The following is a 22,422-nucleotide window of genomic DNA, read 5'->3' on the forward strand; positions in this document are numbered from 1 at the left end:
GGAGAAGATCAGTCTACATCCCAATCCCAAAGAAGGGCAGTGCCAAAGAATGCTCCAACTACCGAACAATTGCACTCATTTCACACGCTAGCAAGGTTATGCTTAAAATTCTACAAGGAAGACTCAAGCAGTATGTGGACCGAGAACTTCCAGAAGTGCAAGGTGGATTTAGAAGAGGGAGAGGAACCAAAGACCAAATTGCAATCATGCACTGGATTATGGAGAAAGCTAGAGAGTTCCAGAAAGACATCTACTTCTGTTTCATTGACTATGCAAAAGCCTTTGACTGTGTCGACCACAGCAAACTATGGCAAGTTCTTAAAGAAATGGGAGTGCCTGATCACCTCATCTGTCTCCTGAGAAATCTCTATGTGGGACAAGAAGCTACAGTTAGAACTGGATATGGAACAACTGGTTGGTTCAAAATTGGGAAAGGAGTAAGACAAGGCTGTATATTGTCTCCCTGCTTATTTAACTTATATGCTGAATTCATCATGCAAAAGGCTGGGCTGGATGAATCCCTAGCCGGAATTAAGATTGCGGGAAGAAATATCAACAACCTCAGATATGCAGATGACACAACCTTGGTGGCAGAAAGTGAGGAGGAATTAAAGAACCTTTTAATGAGGGTGAAAGAGGAGAGCGCAAAATATGGTCTGAAGCTCAACATCAAAAAAACGAAGATCATGGCCACTGGTCCCATCACCTCCTGGCAAATAGAAGGAGAAGAAATGGAGGCAGTGAGAGATTTTACTTTCTTGGGCTCCATAATCACTGCAGATGGTGACAGCAGCCACGAAATTAAAAGACGCCTGCTTCTTGGGAGAAAAGCAATGACAAACCTAGACAGCATCTTAAATAGCAGAGACATCACCTTGCCAACAAAAGTCTGTATTGCAAAAGCTATGGTTTTCCCAGTAGTGATGTATGGAAGTGAGAGCTGGACCATAAAGAAGGGTGATCGCCGAAGAATTGATACTTTTGAATTATGGTGCTGGAGGAATTATGGTGTTCTCGAAGCTACCAGGATGAGTTTGACTAAACTGTGGGAGGCAGTGGAAGACAGGAGTGCCTGGCGTGCTCTGGTCCATGGGATCACGAAGAGTCGGACACGACTAAACGACTAAACAACAACAACAACAAACATCACTCCATGCAGCTGCCTGAGAAAAGGCCGCCTCCATTTGCCCAATGGTAGAACTGGCCTCAGTAGACAGAGCCTAGCACAACAATTGTGCAACCAAGAAAATAATCGTGTCACCCTACAGACATATTATTACATTCACTGGACCAATAAGTCTACACTGCAGAGTTGAATGTCTGATATCTCCCTTTCGAGGAATCCTGGGAATGTCTGCTCCCAAGTTAGTGAGGCATTAGAGCCAGTTTACAAAACTGCATTTTCCATAGAACTAAAATGTTAGCAATCAGACAACATCTTGGCATAGTTCATCACCATAGATTAAAATTCTGTATTCCTTTAATTGATGTAATTCCACTGTGAATGAATGTCTGGCTACAGCCCACAAACTGATGAAGGAGCACAGAGGCAAGTGAGCTGAAGAGTTTGAGGCTTCACAATATTCCTGTCAATTGCAAAATTAACAGCATCACAAGACATAACTCTGAACACCACTAGAATATTTTATTGAGGAGCATGCCTATCTTACCCTGCCTCTTAAAGAGTCATACATTCAGTGTCTATTCCAAATTGTAGCAGCTCTCCAGGGTCTCAGGTTGCAGTCTTCACTAGTCCTGCTAAGCTACCTTATACCCTTTTGGAAAAATAGTCGATCTGGCGCCTTCTGCATGAAAAGTAATAAATCTGCCATTGAGTATGAATCTTGTTCCCAAGATAAAAAAGAGTCAGGGGCTTTGAAATTGTTCTTATTTCCCTTTAAAGTGGCAAAGGCAAGAGCATCTGAAGGGCTGAATGAATGAATTCAAACTAAAGCTGCAGAACCTCAAACCACAATAGACTTACAAGGAAGCACGATGGATGTTGAGCTCTTCCAAATGACAGCAATTTGCCACAATATCCTTTTTATGATGTTTTTATTGAGCATGGAATGATGTAAACAACTTTATAAATCCCACTAGATATCATCTCCATGGTGTTTCAAAACGTAAAATAAATCAACCATCTTATTATCAATGGGAGTTGTTAGAATCTACAAGTAATAATTAACAATGCATGTAATTTTATTGGGTGTATTTTTTCCCCCTAAAACTGTTGACTTCATCTCTATATCGATACATTTTATTGTGTCTACTTGATTTTCAATTTTTATTTTATCATGATGAATATTACATATTGTTTCGGTGTAAAGTACAGTAATGTCTTCCTGATTAAGTGGTGTGAATATTGTTTAATAAATAAAAATAGGGTACAGGACAAATGGCTGTGGGGTAAGCCACACCCATTGTCAAAAAGGCAGGGAAAGTTCCATCTCACAAAACCTAACATCTCACAAGGGTACTGAAGACATCAGGGTTCAAGGAGATGAGCATAAACGAAATATTTTCACAGAGTATATATTACTGATGCTCCACAATCCAAGCTAAGCCCCTTTTCCTTTGCAGAGGATACTAAATGATTTCATGGCAGTATCTGCATTCCCAATGACTTCTGGACCCAGGTGTTCAATCTAATTCCTATTATTGTGGGTCAGCCCTTGGCAATGGATCCAGATTTGGCATTACTTTCTCTAGAAAGCAATACAACCCAACCATTGACCGCTATCCTCTTGTATTTATGTTCTAAGCAGCAGCTAAAATCTCCATTGCTAGTCACTGGAAATCCAGATTCCCATCCCGGGATTGTTGGTTTGGAAGGTTATGGGACATTGCTCTCTCTGAATATCTAACATGCCAGAGAGGGCTTAGCAGCAGGGAGATTAAAAACAGACTGTTTCTATTCCATTTAGTAGCTCTTTCTATCCTTTGGCAATGCTGAGTCAAACAAGCATCAACCATCCCATAGCCCAAATAAACATATGGAGAAGTTCTCCGTATGTTTAGTTGATATTATATGGTATTATATAGTTGATATTATATGGTAAACACCTGACTTGGGCATTTTCGTTTTTAGCAGCATTGCACGAATGGTTCTTTTTTCCATTGTTGTTGTTGAAATCATAGAATCTTAGAGTTGGAAGGGACATGTCATGAATGAGCCAGCTCCCAGTGAAGGAAGCAGTTACAAAGAGAGAGGGTTAAATGACAGAAAAGAGGAGCCTTGGCCAGGGTCAACTCCTCCGCCCGTTGGAATCGCAACTGATAATGTTGCACGCAGGCAGGAACCTAGCCAAAGCTGTCAGGAGTTTCAAACAGGAGCAAACAGAATCATGGGTAGTTAATCAGAAAAGGAAGAGGCTGAGCTAAGCCAATAAGTGTGGAGAATAGGTCAAGGGGCGGGTTGTTAGATAGGAAGAAAAACAAGAGAATTAGGGTTAGTAAGTTCAATATCTTCCGTCATCACAGGAAGGAGTCGGAAGGGTCATCATGATTAGTGGAGAATGGCGGCACTGTAGAGTCATCTGGAGAACACTGTTATTGCAATAAATCTTCCTTTTTAATTAACTACGCTGACTGCGTTATCAAGCTGGAAACTGGGACTCCTGACAGGACCCAAGGGCCACCATCGGCTGTGGTGAGGACTGCAGGGCCTGTTCCCTTAAAGGCCTTTCCAGCTGACCTAGGGAGCAAGGACCAGGCCCTCACACTTCCAGCTATAAAGGGTCTCCTGTGGCAGAAACTGCCTTCTTGGCTGCTGAACCCACTATTGCAGTGTTTCCCAACCTTGTGCCTCCAGCTGTTTTTGGCCTACAATTCCCATCATCCCTTGCCACTGGTCTTGCTAGTCAGGGATGATGGGAGTTGTAGGCCAAAAACATCTGGAGGCACAAGGTTGGGAAACACTGCACTATTGGTCTCATCAGCTCAATCCACCAGAGCCTGTCTTTGCATACGGGAGAATTCCTCCTTGACACACAGACACACACAGGCACTATAGCTAATAAAGTAACTTCTTTCAATACTGCCTGCCATTCCCATTCTCACCAGATAACAACTTGCTTGCTCTGCTGAGACTCTGTGCGGAAAAGTTGCTGAAGAATGGACACCATTCAGACCATCCTATCCCAACCACACCATACAGTAGAATTGCACCCAACCCCTTCCACACTACTGAATTATGGGGGACCTTTCTTGATATATTGTGTGTTTTATGGTAGAAGGAAAATCAGCCTGGCAGCTACATTATTCTAGAATGCCAACTGAAGGACAAAAACATTATGTGGTCCAATGCAGGAAAATCGGGGGGTGAGGGGTCCACTCAGACATGATAGCACTGCAAATTAATGATTCAATTGCATATCTGATTATGTAATGGGAATATAATATTATATAGCCTTTCTTTGGGCATGGTTTTGAACATAATTAAAGTGTCAGGTTTAAATAATATATATATATACATATGAATGCTAAAAGAAATGCATATAAAAAAATTACAATGCTGTATTTTGTATACAATATATTGTTACGTCCTTGCCAACATGTTACAGAAAGCAAATATCAGAACATACTACATGAAAGCAAAAGAGCAGAAATTAAGTGTGTTTGGTTACAAGAATTCCAACTTTGAAAAAACAGATTGCCTCCTTGAAAATAGCCATTACTGGGGACAAGGAGGGGCAGAAAAAGCCACCTCCACAAAGATAAACAGAAATGTACCCCAAACTGAACCCAACCAAAATATACGGGTAGCAGCTATTCAACAAGAACGATTTTGACACTTCAGTCTCAGCACTATATGAGCTTGAAATAGTTCTGCGTGAATGATTGGTAGAGAAAATGTGGGCTAGGATTTGGGAGAAAACAACAGTAATCTTTAGAAAAGTTTCCTTTGTTGCAGGGCTAAATGATTACAGGTTCATTTATGAGAAAATTCCCACAACCCAATTTATTTTCCAGTGATGTACTAAAGAGAAAATCAAAGTTGTTTGTAACTGCTAAAGCAAGGCCACATTTTTCCAAGTGAACATTCCATATACAGATGAATTTTTCAAAAGATGAGAAAAAGCTACAATACTATTTGAGGCATTCTTTGTCCATCAAACTACACATATTTGTTGGGTTTCATAATTCCTCTTCAAAGTGGATAACAATTTTCACATTCTTTGGGTGCAGGAGCTTTTGCCCAGCGATTTCTTAAGCGCTATTTGGACATCTTTGTTTCGCAGGCTGTATACTAAGGGGTTCAACAATGGAGTCACCATTGTGTAAGAGACAGAAATAAAAATAGTCTCATCTAGCGTGTAACTGGATTTGGGCCTTAAGTAGATAATGGAAGCACAACCAAAGTGGACTACGACCACGATAAGATGGGAGGCACAAGTGGAAAAGGCTTTTCGCTTCCCAGCCGTTGTGGGGATTTTCAAGACAGTGTTTGCAATTAAAATGTATGAGAGAAGGATGAACAAGAATGAACAAATTACAACCAAAACACAAATAATGGTAATGACAATTTCACCTATGTAGTTTCGGCCACAGGCTAATTCAATCAAAGGTGATAAATCGCAAAAGAAGTGCTTAAGTATATTTGGTCCACAGAAAGGCAAGGTAAATATGATTATAGTCTCTGAGGTGGAAAAAAGAAATCCAGTTGTTGCTGAACAAGCCACCAGCTTGGTGCAGAGTCTTTGATTCATCAAAATCTGATAACGTAACGGTTTGCATATGGAGACATATCGGTCATACCCCATCACTGCTAGAAGCATACAATTTGTGCATGCAAAGCCCAGGAAAAGGAACATCTGAGTAACACAGCCAATGAAGGAAATGGTCGTCTTCTCTCTTAGAAGATTTGCAAGCATATTGGGGATAATGACGAGTGAGTAGCAGATTTCTGAGAAGGAGAGGATGGAGAGGAAGAAGTACATGGGGATGTGGAGGCTGCGGTTAAGCCGTATCGTAGTGATGATGATTATATTTCCCATCAAAGTAACCAGGAACATAAGAGAGAACACCAGAAACAACAAAAACTGCAGGTCTGGGAAATTGGAAAACCCAACAAGGATAAATTCTGTCACTATTGTATGATTTTCTCTTCCCATTGATGTAGAATCTGAAAATGAACTTTAAAGATGTTACAGATTGCAACAGTGCTCGTCAGCTGATGTTTAATACAGAAATACTGGGGGAGATGCTTGTTCATAAAATGATTGTTTTTTTTGTTTTTTCTTCTTTATTAAATTTATGTACTGCCCTTCAGCTGACTATCACAGGCCAGTTTACAACATAAAAACAGAAAATGCATAACGTGATCGTAAAAATGCAATAATAACAAATTAAAGAACAAGCCATTTGATGTGCCTTAAACATCACTCCATACAGCTGCCTGAGAAAAGGCCGCCTCCATTTGCCCAATGGTAGAGCCGGCCTCAGTAGACAGAGCCTAGCACAACAGTTGAGCAACCAGCAACATAATTGTGTCACCCCTTAGACCAATTATTACATTCACTTGACCAATAAGTCTACACTGCAGAGTTGAATGTCTGATATCTCCATTTCGAGGAATCCTGGGAATGTCTGCTCCCAAGTTAGTGAGGCCAGTTTACAAAACTGCATTTTCCACAGAACTAAAATTGTAGCAATCAGACATCTTGGCATAGTTCATCACCATAGATTAAAATTCTGTATTCTTTTAATTGATGGAATTCCACTGTGAATGGATGTCTGGCTACAGCCCACAAACTGATGAAGGAGCACAGAGGCAAGTGAGCTGAAGAGTTTGAGGCTTCAAAATATTCCTGTCAATTGCAAAATTAACAGCATTACAAGGCATAACTCTGAACAACACTAGAAAACTGAGGAGCATGCCTATCTTAAGCTGCCTTGTAAATAGTCATGCAGTCAGTGTCTATTCCAAATTGTAGCACCTCTCCAGAGTCTCAGGTTGCAGTCTTCACAAGTCCTGCTAAGCTACCTCATACCCCTTCCGGAAAATATTGGATATGGAGCGTTGTGCATGAAAAACAGTAACTCTGCCATTGAGTATGAATCTTGTGGCCAAGATAGAAAAGAGCCAGGTGCTTTGAAATTGTTCTTATATCCCTTCAAAGTGGCAAAGACAAGAGCATCGGAAGGGCTGAATGAATGAATTCAAATCAAAGCTGCAGAACCTCAAACCACAATAGACTTACAAGGAAGCACGATGGATGGTGAGCTCTTCCAAATGACACCAATGTGCCACAATATCCTTTTTATGATGTTTTTATTGAGCATGGAATGATGTAAACAAGTTTATAAATCCCATCAGATATTATCTCTACGGTGTTTCAAAATGTAAAATAAATCAACCTTCTTATTATCAATGGGAGTTGTTAGAATCTACAAGTAATAATTAACAATACATATAATTTTATTGGGTGTATTTTTTTTTCTAAAGCTGTTGACTTCATCTCTATATCGATACATTTTTTTATATCTACTTGTTTTCCATTTTTTTATTTTATCATGATGAATATTACAGATTGTTTCTGTGTAAAGCACAGTTAGGTCTTTATGATTAAGTGGTGTGTGAATATTGTTTGATAAATAAAAATAGCGTACAGGACAAATGGCTCTGGGGTAAGCCACACCCATCGTCATATAGGCAAGGAAATTTCATTCTACAAGTACAATGCTAGCACAACACCCAACATCTCACAAGGCACTGAAGACATCAGGGTTCAAGGAGATGAAACTGAACATTTTCACAGATTATATCTTACTGATGCTCCATAATCCAAGCTAAGCCCCTTTTCCTTTGCAGAGGAAACTAAATGATTTCATGGCAGTATTTGCATTCTCAATGACTTCTGGACCCAGGTGTTCAATCTAATTTCTATTACCGTCTGTCAAACCTCAGCAATGGATCCAGATTTGGCATTGCTTTCTCTAGAAAGTAATACAACCCAACCATTGACCACTATCCTCTTGTACAGTGGTACCTCAGGTTACATACGCTTCAGGTTACAGAGTCCGCTAACCCAGAAATAGTGTATCAGGTTAAGAACTTTGCTTCAGGATGAAAACAGAAATCGTGCTCCGGTGGCGCACGATTAACCTGAGGTACCACCGTATTTATGTTCTAAGCAGCAGCTAAAATATCCATTGCTAGTCACTGGAAATCCAGATCCCCATCCCAAGATTGTTGGTTAAGGAAGGTTATGGGAAACTTCGCTCTCTGAACATCTAACATGCCAGAGAGGGCTTAGCGGCAGGGAGACAAAAACAGAATGTTTCTATTCCATTTGGTAGGTCTTTCCATCTTTTGGCAATGCTGAGCCTAACAAGCATCCCGTCCCATAGCCCAAATACACATATGGTGAAATTCTGTCAGTCACAGTTGATATTATATGGCAAACACCTGTCTTGGGAATCTACATTTTGAGCTGCATTGCATTAACGGTCCCCCCCCCCCCATGGCTGTTGTTGGAATCATAGAATCAAAGATTTGGAAGGGACCCAAGGGTCACCATCGACTGTGGGGAGGAAAGAAGGAGAAGAAGAGGAGTTTGGATTTGATATCCCACTTTATTACTCCCCTTCAGGAGTCTCAAAGCGGCTAACAATCTCCTTCCCTCCCTCCCTCATAACAAACACTGTGAGGTGAGTGGGACTGAGAGACTTCAGAGAAATGTGACTAGCTCAAGGTCACCCAGCAGCTGCATGTGGAGGAGCGGGGAAGCGAACCCGGTTCACAAGATTACAAATCCACCACTCTTAACCACTACACCACACTGCCTCTCTTAAAATACATACATAAAATAAATACAGGGCCTACTACCTTACAAGGCCTTTCCAGCTGGCCTAGGGGGCGAGGCCCAGGCCCTCACACTTCCAGCTATAAAGGGACTCCTCTGGCAGAAACTGCCTTCTTGGCTGCTGAACCCACTATTGGTCTCATCAGCTCAATCTGCCAGAGCCTATCTTCGCATACGGGAGAATTCCTCCTACACACACACACACACACACACACACACACACACACACACACACCAATTAATCCGGTAACTTCTTTCAATACTGCCTGCCATTCCCATTCTCACCAGATAACTGCTTGCTTGCTCTGCTGAGACTCTGTGCAGAAAAGGTGCTGAAAAATGGACACCATTCAAATTATTCCCTCCCAACCACACCATACAGTAGAATTGCACCCCTTCCACACTACTGGATCATGCTGGTAGTTGCTTCAGATATTGTATATTTTCTGAGAAAAGGAAAATCAGCCTGGCAGCTTCATTATTCTGGAATGCCAGCTGAAGGACCAAAACCTCCTGTGGTCCAATGCAGGAAAATCAGGGGGTGAGGGGTCCGCTCAGACATGATAGCACTGCAAATTACATATCAAATTACACATCTAATTAAGTAATGGGCAAATAAAATGTTATAGCCTTTCTTTTGGCATGTTTCTGAAAGTAATTAAAGCGTCAGGTTTAAATTATATAAATATGAATGCTGAGATAAATGCATATCAAAAATTTGCAATGCTCCGTTTTATATACCATATATTGTTACGTCCTTGCCGACACGTTACAGAAAGCAAATGTCAGAACAAATCACATGAAAGCAAAAGAGCAGAAATTAAGTGTGTCTGGTTACATGAATTCCAACCTTTGAAAACTCAACATATATGATCCCCTCTTTAAAAATAGCCATTACTGCGGACAAGGAAGGGCAGAAATAATTATGTACCAAAGATAAGCGGAAATGGACACCGAACTGACCCCAACAAGAACAATTTTCACACTTCAGTCTCAGCACTATATGAGCTTGAAATAGTTCTGTGTGAATGTTTGGTAGTGAAAATGAGGGCTAGGATTTGGCAGAAAACAATAGTACCGGTAATTTTTAGAAACGTTTCCTTTGTTGCAGGGCTGAATGATTACAGGTTCATGTATGCGAAATTTCCGAAAACCCAATTTATTTTCCAGTGATGCACTAAAGAGAAAATCAAAGTTGTTTGTAAATGCTAAAACAAGGCCACATTTTTCCAAATGAATATTCCATATACAGATGAATTTTTTAAAAGATGAGAAAAAGCTACAATACTATTTGAGGCATTCTTTGTCCATTAAACTACAGATACAGTATTTGTTGGGTTTCATAATTCCTCTTCAAAGTGGATAACAATTTTCACATTCTTTGGGTGCAGGAGCTTTTGCCCAGCAATTTCTTAAGCGCTGTTTGGACATCTTTGTTTCTCAGACTGTACACTAAGGGGTTCAATAAGGGAGTCACCATTGTGTAAGAGACAGAAATAAAAGTGTCCTCATCTAGTGTGTATCTGGATTTGGGCCTTAAATAGATAATGGAAGCACAACCAAAGTGCACCACGACCACGATAAGATGGGAGGCACAAGTGGAAAAGGCTTTTAGTTTCCCAGCCGTTGTGGGGATTTTCAAGACAGTGTTAACAATTAAAAAGTAAGAGAGAAGGATGAACAGGAATGAGCAAAATACAACCAAAACACATAGAATGAAAATGACAATTTCTCCGATGTAGTTTCGGCCGCAGGCTAATTCAAGCAAAGGTGCCATATCGCAAAAAAATTGCTTAACTTTATTTGGCCCACAGAAAGGCAAGGTAAATATGATAATGGTCTCTGATGTAGAAAAAATAAATGCAAGTGATACTGAACAAGCCACCAGCTTGGTACAGAGTCTTTGATTCATCAGAATCTGATAACGTAAAGGTTTGCATATGGAGACATATCGGTCATACCCCATCACTGCTAGAAGCATACAATCAGTGCACCCAAAGCCCAGGAAAATGCACATCTGAGTAGCACAGCCAATGAAGGAAATGGTCTTCTTTTCTCTTAGAAGATTTGCAAGCATATTGGGGATAATGACGAGTGAGTAGCAGATTTCTGAGAAGGAGAGGACGGAGAGGAAGAAGTACATGGGGATGTGGAGGTTGCGGTCAAGCCGTATCGCAGTGATGATGATTATATTTGCGAACAAAGTTAGCAGGTAAATTAGAGAAAACACAAGAAACAAGGGAATCTGCAGTTCTGGGAAATTGGAAAACCCAGAAAGGATAAATTCTGTCACCACTGTTTGATTTTCTCTTGCCATTGATGCAGCATCTGAAAATAAACTTTAAACGTATTACAGATTTCAACAGTGTTCATCAGCTGATGTTTAATATAAAAATACTGGGGGAGAGGCTTGTTCATAAAATGATTATTTATTTTTTGTTCTTTATTAGATTTATGTACCGCCCTTCAGCTGACTATCACAGGCCACTTTACAACATAAAAACACAAAATGTATAACAGGACTGAAAAAATGCAATATTAACAAATTAAAAAACAAGCCATTTGATGTGCCTTAAACATCACTCCATACAGCTGCCTGAGAAAAGGCCACCTCCATTTGCCCAATGGTAGAGCCGGCCTCAGTAGATAGAGCCTGGCACAACAGTTGAGCAACCAGCAACATAATTGTGTCACCCCATAGACATATTATTGCATTCACTTGACCAACAAGTCTACACTGCAGAGTTGAATGTCTGATATCTCCCTTTCGAGGAATCCTGGGAATGTCTGCTCCCAAGTTAGTGAGGCATTAGAGCCAGTTTACAAAACTGCATTTTCCACAGAACTAAAATTTTACCAATCATACAACATCTTGGCATAGTTCATCACCATAGATTAAAATTCTGCATTCTTTTAATTGATGTAATTCCACTGTGATTGAATGTCTGGCTACAGCCCACAAACTGATGAAGGAGCACAGATGCAAGTGAGCTGAAGAGTTTGAGGTTTCACAATATTCCTGTCAATTGAAAAATTAGCAGCATCACAAGGCATAACTCTGAACACCACTAGAATATTTTATTGAGGAGCATGCCTATCTTAAGCTGCCTTTTAAAGAGTCATGCAGTCAGTGTCTGTTCCAAATTGTAGCACCTCTGGAGCGTCTCAGGTTGCAGTCTGCACAAGTCCTGCTAAGCTACCTCATACCCCTTCCAGAAAATATTGGATATGGAGCGTTGTGCATGAAAAACAGTAACTCTGCCATTGAGTATGAATCTTGTGGCCAAGATAGAAAAGAGTCAGGTGCTTTGAAATTGTTCTTATATCCCTTCAAAGTGGCATAGACAAGAGCATCCGAAGGGCTGAATGAATGAATTCAAATCAAAGCTGCAGAACCTCAAACCACAATAGACTTACAAGGAAGCACGATGGATGTTGAGCTCTTCCAAATGACACCAACTTGCCACAATATCCTTTTTATGATGTTTTTATTGAGCATGGAATGATGTAAACAAGTTATTGAATCCCACCAGATATTATCTCCACGGTGTTTCAAAACGTAAAATAAATCAACCATCTTATTATCAAAGGGAGTTGTTAAAAGCTACAAGTAATAATTAACAATACATGTAATTTTATTGGGTGTATTTTTTCCTAAAACTGTTGACTTCATCTCTATAGCGATACATTTTATTATGTCTACTTGTTTTCAATTTTTTTATTTTATCATGATGAATATTACAGATTTTTTCTGTGTAAAGCGCAGTTAGGTCTCTCTGATTAAGTGGTGTGTGAATATTGTTTAATAAATAAAAATAGCATACAGGACAAATGGCTCTGGGGTAAGCCACACCCATTGTCAAAAAGGCAGGGAAAGTTCCATCTCACAAAACTTAACATCTCACAAGGGTACTGATGACATCACGGTTCAAGGAGATGATCATAATCTGAATATTTTCACAGATTATATATTACCAATGCTCCACAATCCAAGCTAAGCCCCTTATCCTTTGCAGAGGATACTAAATAACTTCATGGCAGTATCTGCATTCTCAATGACTTCTGGACCCAGGTGTTCAATCTAATTTCTATTATTGTGGATTAAACCTTGACAATGGATCCAGATTTGGCATTACTTTCTCTAGAAAGCAATACAACCCAACCATTCACCACTAACTTCTAGTATTTAATTTCTTAACGGCAGCTAAAATCTCCATTGCTAGTCACTGGAAATCGAGATCCCAATCCCAGTATTGTTGGTTTGGAAGGTTATGGGAAATTGCACTCTCTGAATACCTAACATGCCAGAGAGGATTTAGCCGCAGGGAGACAAAAACAGAATGTTTCTATTCCATTTGGTAGCTCTTTCTATCTTTTGGCAATGCTGAGCCTAACAAGCATCAACCGTCCCATAGCCCAAATAAACATATATAGAAGTTATGTCACTTCTCCATATGTTTAGTTGATATTATATGGTATTATATAGTTGATATTATATAGTAAACACCTGGCTTGGACACCTACGTTTTCAGCAGCATTGCATGAATGTTTCTTTTTTCCATTGCTGTTGTTGGAATCATAGAATCTTAGAGTTGTAAGGGACGTGTCATGAATGAGCCAGCTCCCAGTGAAGGAAGCACTTACGAAGAGAGAGGGTTAAATGGCAGACAAGAGGAGCCTCGGCCAGGGTATGTACTGGTACCAGCCATTCAACAGGAACAATTTTGACACTTCAGTCTCAGCACTATATGAGCTTGAAATAGTTCTGCGTGAATGATTGGTAGAGAAAATGAGGGCTAGGATTTGGGAGAAAACAACAGTAATCTTTGGAAACATTTTCTTTGTTGCGGGGCTGAATGATTACAGGTTCATTTATGAGAAAATTCCCACAACCCGATTTATTTTCCAGTGATGCACTAAAGAGAAAATCAAAGTTGTCTGTAAATGCTAAAGCAAGGCCACATTTTGCCAAGTGAATATTTCATATACAAATGAATTTTTAAAGAGATGAGAAAAAGCTACAATACTATTTGAGGCGTTCTTTGTTCATTAAACAACAGATACAGTATTTGTTGGGTTTCATAATTCCTCTTCAAAGTGGATAATGTTTAATTTTCACATTCTTTGGGTGCAGGAGCTTTTGCCCAGCGATTTCTTAAGCGCTATTTGGACATCTTTGTTTCTCAGGCTGTACACTAAGGGGTTCAACAATGGAGTCACCATTGTGTAAGAGACAGAAATAAAAATAGTCTGATCTAGCGTGTAACTGTTTTCGGGCCCGAAATGGATAATGCCAGCACACCCAAAGTGCACCACGACCACAATAAGATGGGAGGCACAAGTGGAAAAGGCTTTTCGCTTCCCAGCCGTTGTGGGGATTTTCAAGACAGTGTTTGCAATTAAAATGTATGAGAGAAGGATGAACAGGAATGCACAAATTATAACCAAAACACAAATAATGAAAATGACCATTTCACCTATGTAGTTTCGGCTGCAGGCTAATTCAAGCAAAGGTTCTATTTCACAAAAGAAGTGCTTAACTTCATTTGGCCCACAGAAAGGCAAGGTAAATATGATTATAGTCTCTGAGGTGGAAAAAAGAAATCCAGTTGTTGCTGAACAAGCCACCAGTTTGGTGCAGAGTCTTTGATTCATCAAAATCTGATAACGTAAAGGTTTGCATATGGAGACATATCGGTCATACCCCATCACTGCTAGAAGAAAACAATTTGTGAATGCAAAGCCCAGGAAAATGTACATCTGAGTAGCACAGCCAATGAAGGAAATGGTCTTCTTTTCTCTTAGAAGATTTGCAAGCATATTGGGGATAATGACAAGTGAGTAGCAGATTTCTGAGAAGGAGAGGATGGAGAGGAAGAAGTACATGGGGATGTGGAGGCTGCGGTTAAGACATATCGTAGTGATGATGATTATATTTGCCATCAAAGTTATCAGGTAAATTAGAGAGAACACCAGAAACAATGGAATCTGCAGTTCTGGGAAATTGGAAAATCCAGCAAGGATAAATTCTGTCACCATTGTATGATTTTCTCTTCCCATTGATGCAGCACCTGAAAATAAACTTTAAAGGTGTTACAGATTGCAACAGTGCTCAACAGCTGACTTTTCGTATAAAAATACGGGGGGAATTACTTGTTCATAAAATTATTTTTTATTTTTCTTATTTATTAAATTTATGTCCTTCAGCTGAATATCACAGGCCACTTTACAATATAAAAACAGAAAATGCATAACAGGACCGTAAAAATGCATAATGTGACAGTAGCAAATTAAAGAACAAATGATTTTATGACCTTTAAACATCACTCCATACAGCTGACTGAGAAAAGGCCGCCTCCATTTGCCCAATGGTAGAGCCGGCCTCAGTAGATAGAGCCTGGCACAACAATTGTGCAACCAGCAAAATAGTTGTGTCACCCCATAGCCATATTATTACATTCACTTGACCAACACGTCTACACTGCAGAGTCTGATATCTCCCTTTCAAGGAATCCTGGGAATGTCTGCTCCCAAGTTAGCGAGGCGTTAGAGCCAGTTTACAAAACTGCATTTTCCACAGAACTAAAATTTTAGCAATCAGACAACATCTTGGCATAGTTCATCACCATAGATTAAAATTCTGTATTCCTTTAATTGATGTAATTCCACTGTGGATGAATGTCTGGCTACAGCCCACAAACTGATGAAGGAGCACAGAGGCAAGTGAGCTGAAGAGTTTGAGGCTTCACAATATTCCTGTCAATGGAAAAATTAGCAGCATCACAAGGCATAACTCTCAACACCACTAGAATATTTTATTGTGGAGCATGCCTATCTTACCCTGCCTTTTAAAGAGTCATACAATTGGTGTCTATTCCAAATTGTAGCAGCTCTCCAGGGTCTCAGGTTGATGTCTTCACTAGTCCTCCTAAGCTACCTCATACCCTTTTGGAAAAATATTGGATCTGGAGCCTTCTGTATGAAAAACAGTAACTCCGCCATTGAGTATGAATCTTGTGGCCAAGATAAAAAAGAGTCAGGTGCTTTGAAATTGTTCTTATATCCCTTCAAAGTGGCAAAGACAAGAGCATCGGAAGGGCTGAATGAATGAATTCAAATCAAAGCTGCAGAACCTCAAACCACAATAGACTTACAAGGAAGCACGATGGATGTTGAGCTCTTCCAAATGACACCAACTTGCCACAATATCCTTTTTATGATGTTTTTATTGAGCATGGAATTATGTAAACAAGTTTATAAATCCCACCAGATATTATCTCTACGGTGTTTCAAAACATAAAATCAATCAACCTTCTTATTATCAATGGGAGTTGTTAGAATCTACAAGTAATAATTAACAATACATATAATTTTATTGGGTGTATTTTTTTTCTAAAGCTGTTGACTTCATCTCTATATCGATACATTTTGTTACATCTACTTGTTTTCCATTTTTTTATTTTATCATGATGGATATTACAGATTGTTTCTGTGTAAAGCGCAGTTAGGTCTTTATGATTAAGTGGTGTGTGAATCTTGTTTAATAAATAAAATTAGCGTACAGGACAAATGGCTCTGGGGTAAGTCACACCCATCGTCACATAGGCAGGGAAAGTTCCATCTACAAGTACAATGCTAGCACAACACCTAACATCTCACAAGGGTACTGAAGACATCATGTAGCCTTATTAGACTTTACCGATTGGTTGGGTGAGCGTTGCTCCCGCAGAGGGAGGAAAGAGTCAAAAGACATTGAGGTTGGTTCGGAGGAAGAGTTCTTTATTTCTGCTCTCCGGAGCAGCAGAAAGGCACTTGCATGGTCAGTTCACAGCAAGAGCACTTAAGGAACGGTTACACACAGCTTATATACCCTTTCTGGTCCCCTTGACCCCTCCCCAGGAATCCAGCCACGTCAGCTTATACACGTAAGTTGACATCCATGACCATAAACAGTTGTTCCTGTTCCTGTACTCTTGACCATAAAAGGATGTTCCTGTTCCTGTATTCCTTATCTTGGGGTAAGAAGGTCACTAACTCTAAGAGCACTCCTGGCGCCATCCCCGAGCGCGGGGGTGTCTTGCAAGGTCTGTGCGTCAGTGTGTCAGGATATTTACAACCCACAAGATAAGCCCCAGCTCTGCCCGTCCCGTCTCCACTTCGGAACTGACAAGGCCATCCATTAAGCGTCAGGTACTGATAAAGGAGAAGGCTTGCCTTAAGAGAGAATATTATGAAAATGATTTATAGGTGGTACATGACCCCAGTCAAGCTTGCAAAAATCTATCATTTGCCCAATAATAAATGCTGGAAATGTAATGAGACTGAAGGTACCTTTTATCACCTTTGGTGGACATGCCCGAGGATTAAGGCTTTCTGGGAAATGATTTATAATGAAATTAAGAAGGTCCTTAAATGTACCTTTCATAAGAAACCAGAGGCCTTTCTCCTGGGCATGGTTGGCCAATTGGTGTCAAGGAAGGATAGGATGTTTTTTATGTATGCTACCACAGCAGCAAGGATTCTCTTAGCAAAGTATTGGAAGACACAAGAACTACCCACGCTGGAAGAATGGCAGATGAAGGTGATTGACTACATGGGACTGGCTGAGATGACTGGCAGAATCCGTGACCAAGGAAAAGAGACGGTGGAAGAAGACTGGAAGAAGTACAAAGATTATCTTAAGAATTGTTATAAAATTAATGAGTGTTAAAATGTCAAGGGTATTGGAAAAATAGAATTACAGCTGTAAATGATTGGGTAAGAGAGATAAGATCAAAGAAAACGAACAAATGTGTTAATGAAGTGAGGGGTTGCTGAGAAAATTTTAAATAAGGGATGCAGAAAAGGGAGGCATGGGGAAGTCGGCGAAACAAGCTTAAGAAAAGGAGGTTATGAAATTATACGTGTTTATATGTTTTTTGTTTGTTGGTGTATTGTGAATTGTATTGTGTTTATTTTATGTTGGAAAATCAATAAAAATTTTATAAAAAAAAAAAAGATAAAGGAGAGGGCTTTGTTTATACAGCTGGGTTCCTGTTATACATGAGCTCAACTCCTCAAGTTAATGGATTTTAGCTAATGGACCCTTGGGGAAGGAAAAATGGGGATTTTGGGGCATGTTGCAGACTGACTGCACAGTCAGGTTTAGGTTTGGGAAACCCATTCCTTCAATCCGGGTTCAAGGAGATGAACATAAACTGAATATTTTCACAGATTATATATTACTGATGCTCGACAATCCAAGCTAAACTCCTTTACCTTTGCAGAGGATACTAAATGATTTCATGGCAGTGTCTGCATTCTCAATGACCTGTGGACCCAAGTTCAATCTAATTCCTATTATTGTGGGTCAACCCTTGGCAATGGATCCAGATTTGGCGTTACTTTCTCTAGAAAGCAATACAAGCCAACCATTGACCGCTATCCTCTTGTATTTATGTTCTAAGCAGCAGCTAAAATCTCCATTGCTAGTCACTGGAAATCCAGATTCCCATCCCGGGATTGTTGGTTTGGAAGGTTATGGGAAATTGCGCTCTCTGAACATCTAACATGCCAGAGAGGGCTTAGCAGCGGGGAGACAAAAACAGGCTGTTTCTATTCCATTTGGTAGCTCTTTCTACCTTTTGCCAATGCTGAGTCAAACAAGCATCAACCGTCCCATAGCCCAAATAAACATATGGAGAAGTTTTGTCACTCACAGTTGATATTATATGGTAAACAGCTGTCTTGGGAATCTACGCTTTGAGCAGCATTGCATGAATGGTTCTTTTTCCCCATTGTTGTTGTTGGAACCATAGAATCTTAGAATTGAAAAGGACCCAAGGGTCACCATCGGCTGTGGTGAGGAGTGCAAGGCCTGCTCCCTTACAAAGCCTTTACCAGCTGGACTAGGGAGCCAGGCCCAGGCCCTCACACTTCCAGCTATAAAGAGACTCCTCTGGCAGAAACAGCCTTCTTCGCTTTTGGACCCACTATTGATCTCATTAGCTCAATCTAATTCATGTCTGGTTACTGTTGAATGGTCACTTTAAAATGTGAAGGTTCATTATTGCTTCACAAGTTGTGTATGTCTTTAAGGGCCAGGGCCAGGGCAAATAACGAGACCCAGTCTTGCAGCTGTGAAACATAGCAGGTGCTGCTGAGTTGTGTTAATCAAGCTGTGTCAGCAATTGGGTATAGTATATAAGGAGCAGCACCTAGCTCTCCCATTACCCTGGGGGATGGGTCAGTGGTTGGGTCATGTTTGTTGTTATCTTTAGTGTAAAAGGAGTTTTTGTTTTTGTTATTAAAACCTTGTTTAAGTTATTTTTTGGTTCCCTTTTTAATGCATGGTCTCCGCAGCAAGCTCTCTGCAGCGCTACTAAACTGCAAATAGCCAGCAGTTACATGAATTCCAACCTTTGAAAATGCAACATATATGATCCCCTCTTTAAAAATAGCCATTACTGGGGACAAGGAAGGGCAGAAATAATTATGTACCAAAGATAAGCAGAAATGGACACCAAACTGACCCCAACAAGAACATTTTTGACACTTCAGTCTCACCATTTTATGAGCTTGAAATATTTCCGTGTGAATGATTGGTAGAGAAAATGTGGGCAAGGATTTGGGAGAAAACAACAGTAATCTTTAGAAAAGTTTCCTTTGTTGCAGGGCAGAATGATTACAGGTTCATTTATGGGAAATTCTGACAACCCAATTTATTTTCCAGTGATGCACTAAAGAGAAAATCAAAGTTGTTTGTAAATGCTAAAGCAAGGCCACATTTTTCCAAGTGAATATTCCATATACAGATGAATTTTTCAAAAGATGAGGGAAAGCTTCAATACTACTTGAGGCATTCTTTGTCCATTAAACAACAGATATTTATTGGGTTTCATAATTTCTCTTCAAAGTGGATAACGCTTAATTTTCACATTCTTTGGGTGCAGGAGCTTTTGCCCAGCGATTTCTTAAGCGCTATTTGGACATCTTTGTTTCGCAGGCTGTATACTAAGGGGTTCAACAATGGAGTCACCATTGTGTAAGAGACAGAAATAAAAATAGTCTCATCTAGCGTGTAACTGGATTTGGGCCCTAAATAGATAATGCCAGCACACCCAAAGTGCACCACGACCACGATAAGATGGGAGGCACAAGTGGAAAAGGCTTTTCGCTTCCCAGCCGTTGTGGGGATTTTCAAGACAGTGTTTGCAATTAAAATGTATGAGAGAAGGATGAACAAGAATGAACAAATTACAACCAAAAATGAAATAATGAAAATAACAATTTCTCCTATGTAGTTATGGCCACAGGCTAATTCAAGCAATGGTGCTAAATCACACAAGTAGTGCTTAAGTTCATTTGGTCCACAGAAAGGCAAGGTAAATATGATTAGAGTCTCTGATGTAGAAAAAATAAATGCAAGTGATACTGAACAAGCCACCAGTTTGGTGCAGAGTCTTTGATTCATCAGAATCTGATAACGTAAAGGCTTGCATATGGAGACATATCGGTCATACCCCATCACTGCTAGAAGAAAACAATCTGTGCACCCAAAGCCCAGGAAAATGCACATCTGAGTAGCACAGCCAATGAAGGAAATGGTCGTCTTCTCTCTTAGAAGATTTGCAAGCATATTGGGGATAATGACGAGTGTGTAGCAGATTTCTGAGAAGGAGAGGATGGAGAGGAAGAAGTACATGGGGATGTGGAGGCTGCGGTTAAGCCGTATCGCAGTGATGATGATTATATTTCCCATCAAAGTTATCAGGTACATGAGAGAGAACACCACAAACAATGGAATCTTCAGGTCTGGGAAATTAGAAAATCCAGCAAGGATAAATTCTGTCACTATAGTTTGATTTTCTCTTCCCATTGATGCAGCATCTGAAAATAAACTTTAAAGGTGTTACAGATTCCAACAGTGGCCATACCTGATGTTTTATATAAAAAAAATACTTGGGGGAAATGCACTCATAAAATGTCTGCTTCCAAGTTTGTGAGGTATTAGATCCAGTTTACAAAACTGCATTTCCTTGAGAAATAAAACTTTAGCAATCAGAAAACATCTTGGCATAGTTTATCACCGTAAATTAAAATTCTGTATTCTTTTAATTGATGGAATTCCACTGTGAATGAATGTCTGGCTACAGCCCATAAACTGATGAAGGAGCACAGAGGCAAGTGAGCTGAAGAGTTTGAGACTTCACCATATTCCTGTCAATTGCAAAATTAACAGCATCACAAGACATAACTCTGAACACCACTAGAAAACTGAGGAGGAAGCCTATCTTAACCTGCCTTTTAAAGAGTCATACATGTCTACTCCAAACTGTAGCACCTCTCCAGGGTCTCAGGTTGATGTCTTCACTAGTCCTGCTAAGCTACCTCATACACTTTTAGAAAAATATTGGATCTGGAGCCTTCTGCATGCAGAGCAGTAACCCTACCTTTGAGAATGAAGCTTGTGCCCAAGATAAAAAGAGTCCGGTGCTTTGAAACTGTTCTTATCTCCCTTTAAAGTGTCATTTGAATGACTAAACCATTCTGCAGTTCAAATAAAACCTGCAGAACCTCAAAACACAATAAACCTCTTCAGTTATCAACCAGGAAATATATATATACCAAATAATTCTTACAAGGAAGAAGGTTTGGTATTCCAAATGACAGCAGTTTGCCACACTATACTTTTTACAATGTTTTTTTCTGAGCATGGAATAATGTAAACAAGTTTCTAAATCCCATCAGAAAAACTTAAAGTAAGTCAACCATCATGCTACCAATAGGATTTCTTAAAATGCACAGGTAATGTGAATATTGTTTAATAAATAAAAAACCCAAAGTCTAAAAGGTGAGGAAAGTTCACTCCATAAGTACAATGCTAGCACTTTCTAATATCCTCAGAAGCATTGTGAAGATTTGGGGCTGGTTCATTAATGAGAGATTTCAGAATGATTTCCATGAAGTATGGTAAAACTGAAAATCTAGTAAAGAATCAAAATCATCTAAATAAATGGATTTGGTTGCACAAGGTGCTTACAGATGAGCCCAGGTGTAAGAAGAGCATACGTAAGAAATGGAAGGAAGGAGAAATCATGAATAAAAAGTGTACATGAACAGCCAACAGTTGCAGAGAGAAGATCAGGTAGCCCAAGCTCTGGATGAACTCCTGATTGCAAGAGGTTAAATATAAAAATCATAAAGGTTTCTTTGGCTATGTTCAAAGCATGAGGAGGAACAAGTAAGTAGTACGTCCTCTGTATGGAGATGATGGAGAAATGCTATTGAGTGACAGAGAAAAGGTGGAAAACCTAATTCAAAATTGCAGGGCCTGATGAGCTCCTCCCGAAGGTACTAAAAGATTTTATTTCAGAGCCTCTATATATCTATAATCTATAATCTTTGAGAATTATTGAAGAACAGATGAGGTCCCCGTGCAAATGTTGTCCTGATCTTCAAAAGTGGTGGTGGAGAAGACCCAGGTAGCTACTGACCTGTGAGCTTGACATCGATACCAGGAAAGGTCTTAGAACAGATAATAAAACCATTTGTCTGTGAGCACATAGAAAAGATTCTGTGATTACTAAGACCCAGCATGGGTTTCTGGAAAACAAGTCATGCCAGACGAATC

At 39.8% G+C, this 22,422-nt stretch overlaps 4 protein-coding genes across 4 annotated transcripts; all 4 read right to left on the bottom strand.

Moving 5' to 3' along the window:
- Nucleotides 1–5,171: 5,171 nt before the first annotated feature.
- LOC144326001 (olfactory receptor 10T2-like) lies at nt 5,172–6,116 on the bottom strand. The gene has a single exon (XM_077921586.1). The coding sequence runs from the start codon at nt 6,114–6,116 to the stop codon at nt 5,172–5,174; it is 945 nt and encodes a 314-aa protein (XP_077777712.1).
- Nucleotides 6,117–10,182: 4,066 nt separating this feature from the next.
- On the bottom strand, nt 10,183–11,127 carry LOC114588070 (olfactory receptor 10T2-like). Its single transcript, XM_028712999.2, has one exon. It carries the CDS (start codon nt 11,125–11,127, stop codon nt 10,183–10,185), a length of 945 nt encoding a protein of 314 aa, XP_028568832.2.
- Nucleotides 11,128–13,925: 2,798 nt separating this feature from the next.
- On the bottom strand, nt 13,926–14,870 carry LOC114588071 (olfactory receptor 10R2-like). The gene has a single exon (XM_028713000.2). It carries the CDS (start codon nt 14,868–14,870, stop codon nt 13,926–13,928), a length of 945 nt encoding a protein of 314 aa, XP_028568833.2.
- Nucleotides 14,871–19,722: 4,852 nt separating this feature from the next.
- Nucleotides 19,723–20,667, bottom strand: LOC114588072 (olfactory receptor 10T2-like). Its single transcript, XM_028713001.2, has one exon. The coding sequence runs from the start codon at nt 20,665–20,667 to the stop codon at nt 19,723–19,725; it is 945 nt and encodes a 314-aa protein (XP_028568834.1).
- Between the last annotated feature and the right edge of the window lie 1,755 nt (nt 20,668–22,422).

This window comes from Podarcis muralis, chromosome 17 (assembly GCF_964188315.1).
Source record: "Podarcis muralis chromosome 17, rPodMur119.hap1.1, whole genome shotgun sequence".
NCBI classification, from domain to species: Eukaryota; Metazoa; Chordata; class Lepidosauria; order Squamata; family Lacertidae; genus Podarcis; species Podarcis muralis.

Coding starts and splice junctions, on each gene's coding strand:
- LOC144326001 (XM_077921586.1), bottom strand. CDS start 6,116: ATGGGAAGAGAAAATCATACAATAGTGACAGAATTTATCCTTGTTGGG.
- LOC114588071 (XM_028713000.2), bottom strand. CDS start 14,870: ATGGGAAGAGAAAATCATACAATGGTGACAGAATTTATCCTTGCTGGA.
- LOC114588072 (XM_028713001.2), bottom strand. CDS start 20,667: ATGGGAAGAGAAAATCAAACTATAGTGACAGAATTTATCCTTGCTGGA.
- LOC114588070 (XM_028712999.2), bottom strand. CDS start 11,127: ATGGCAAGAGAAAATCAAACAGTGGTGACAGAATTTATCCTTTCTGGG.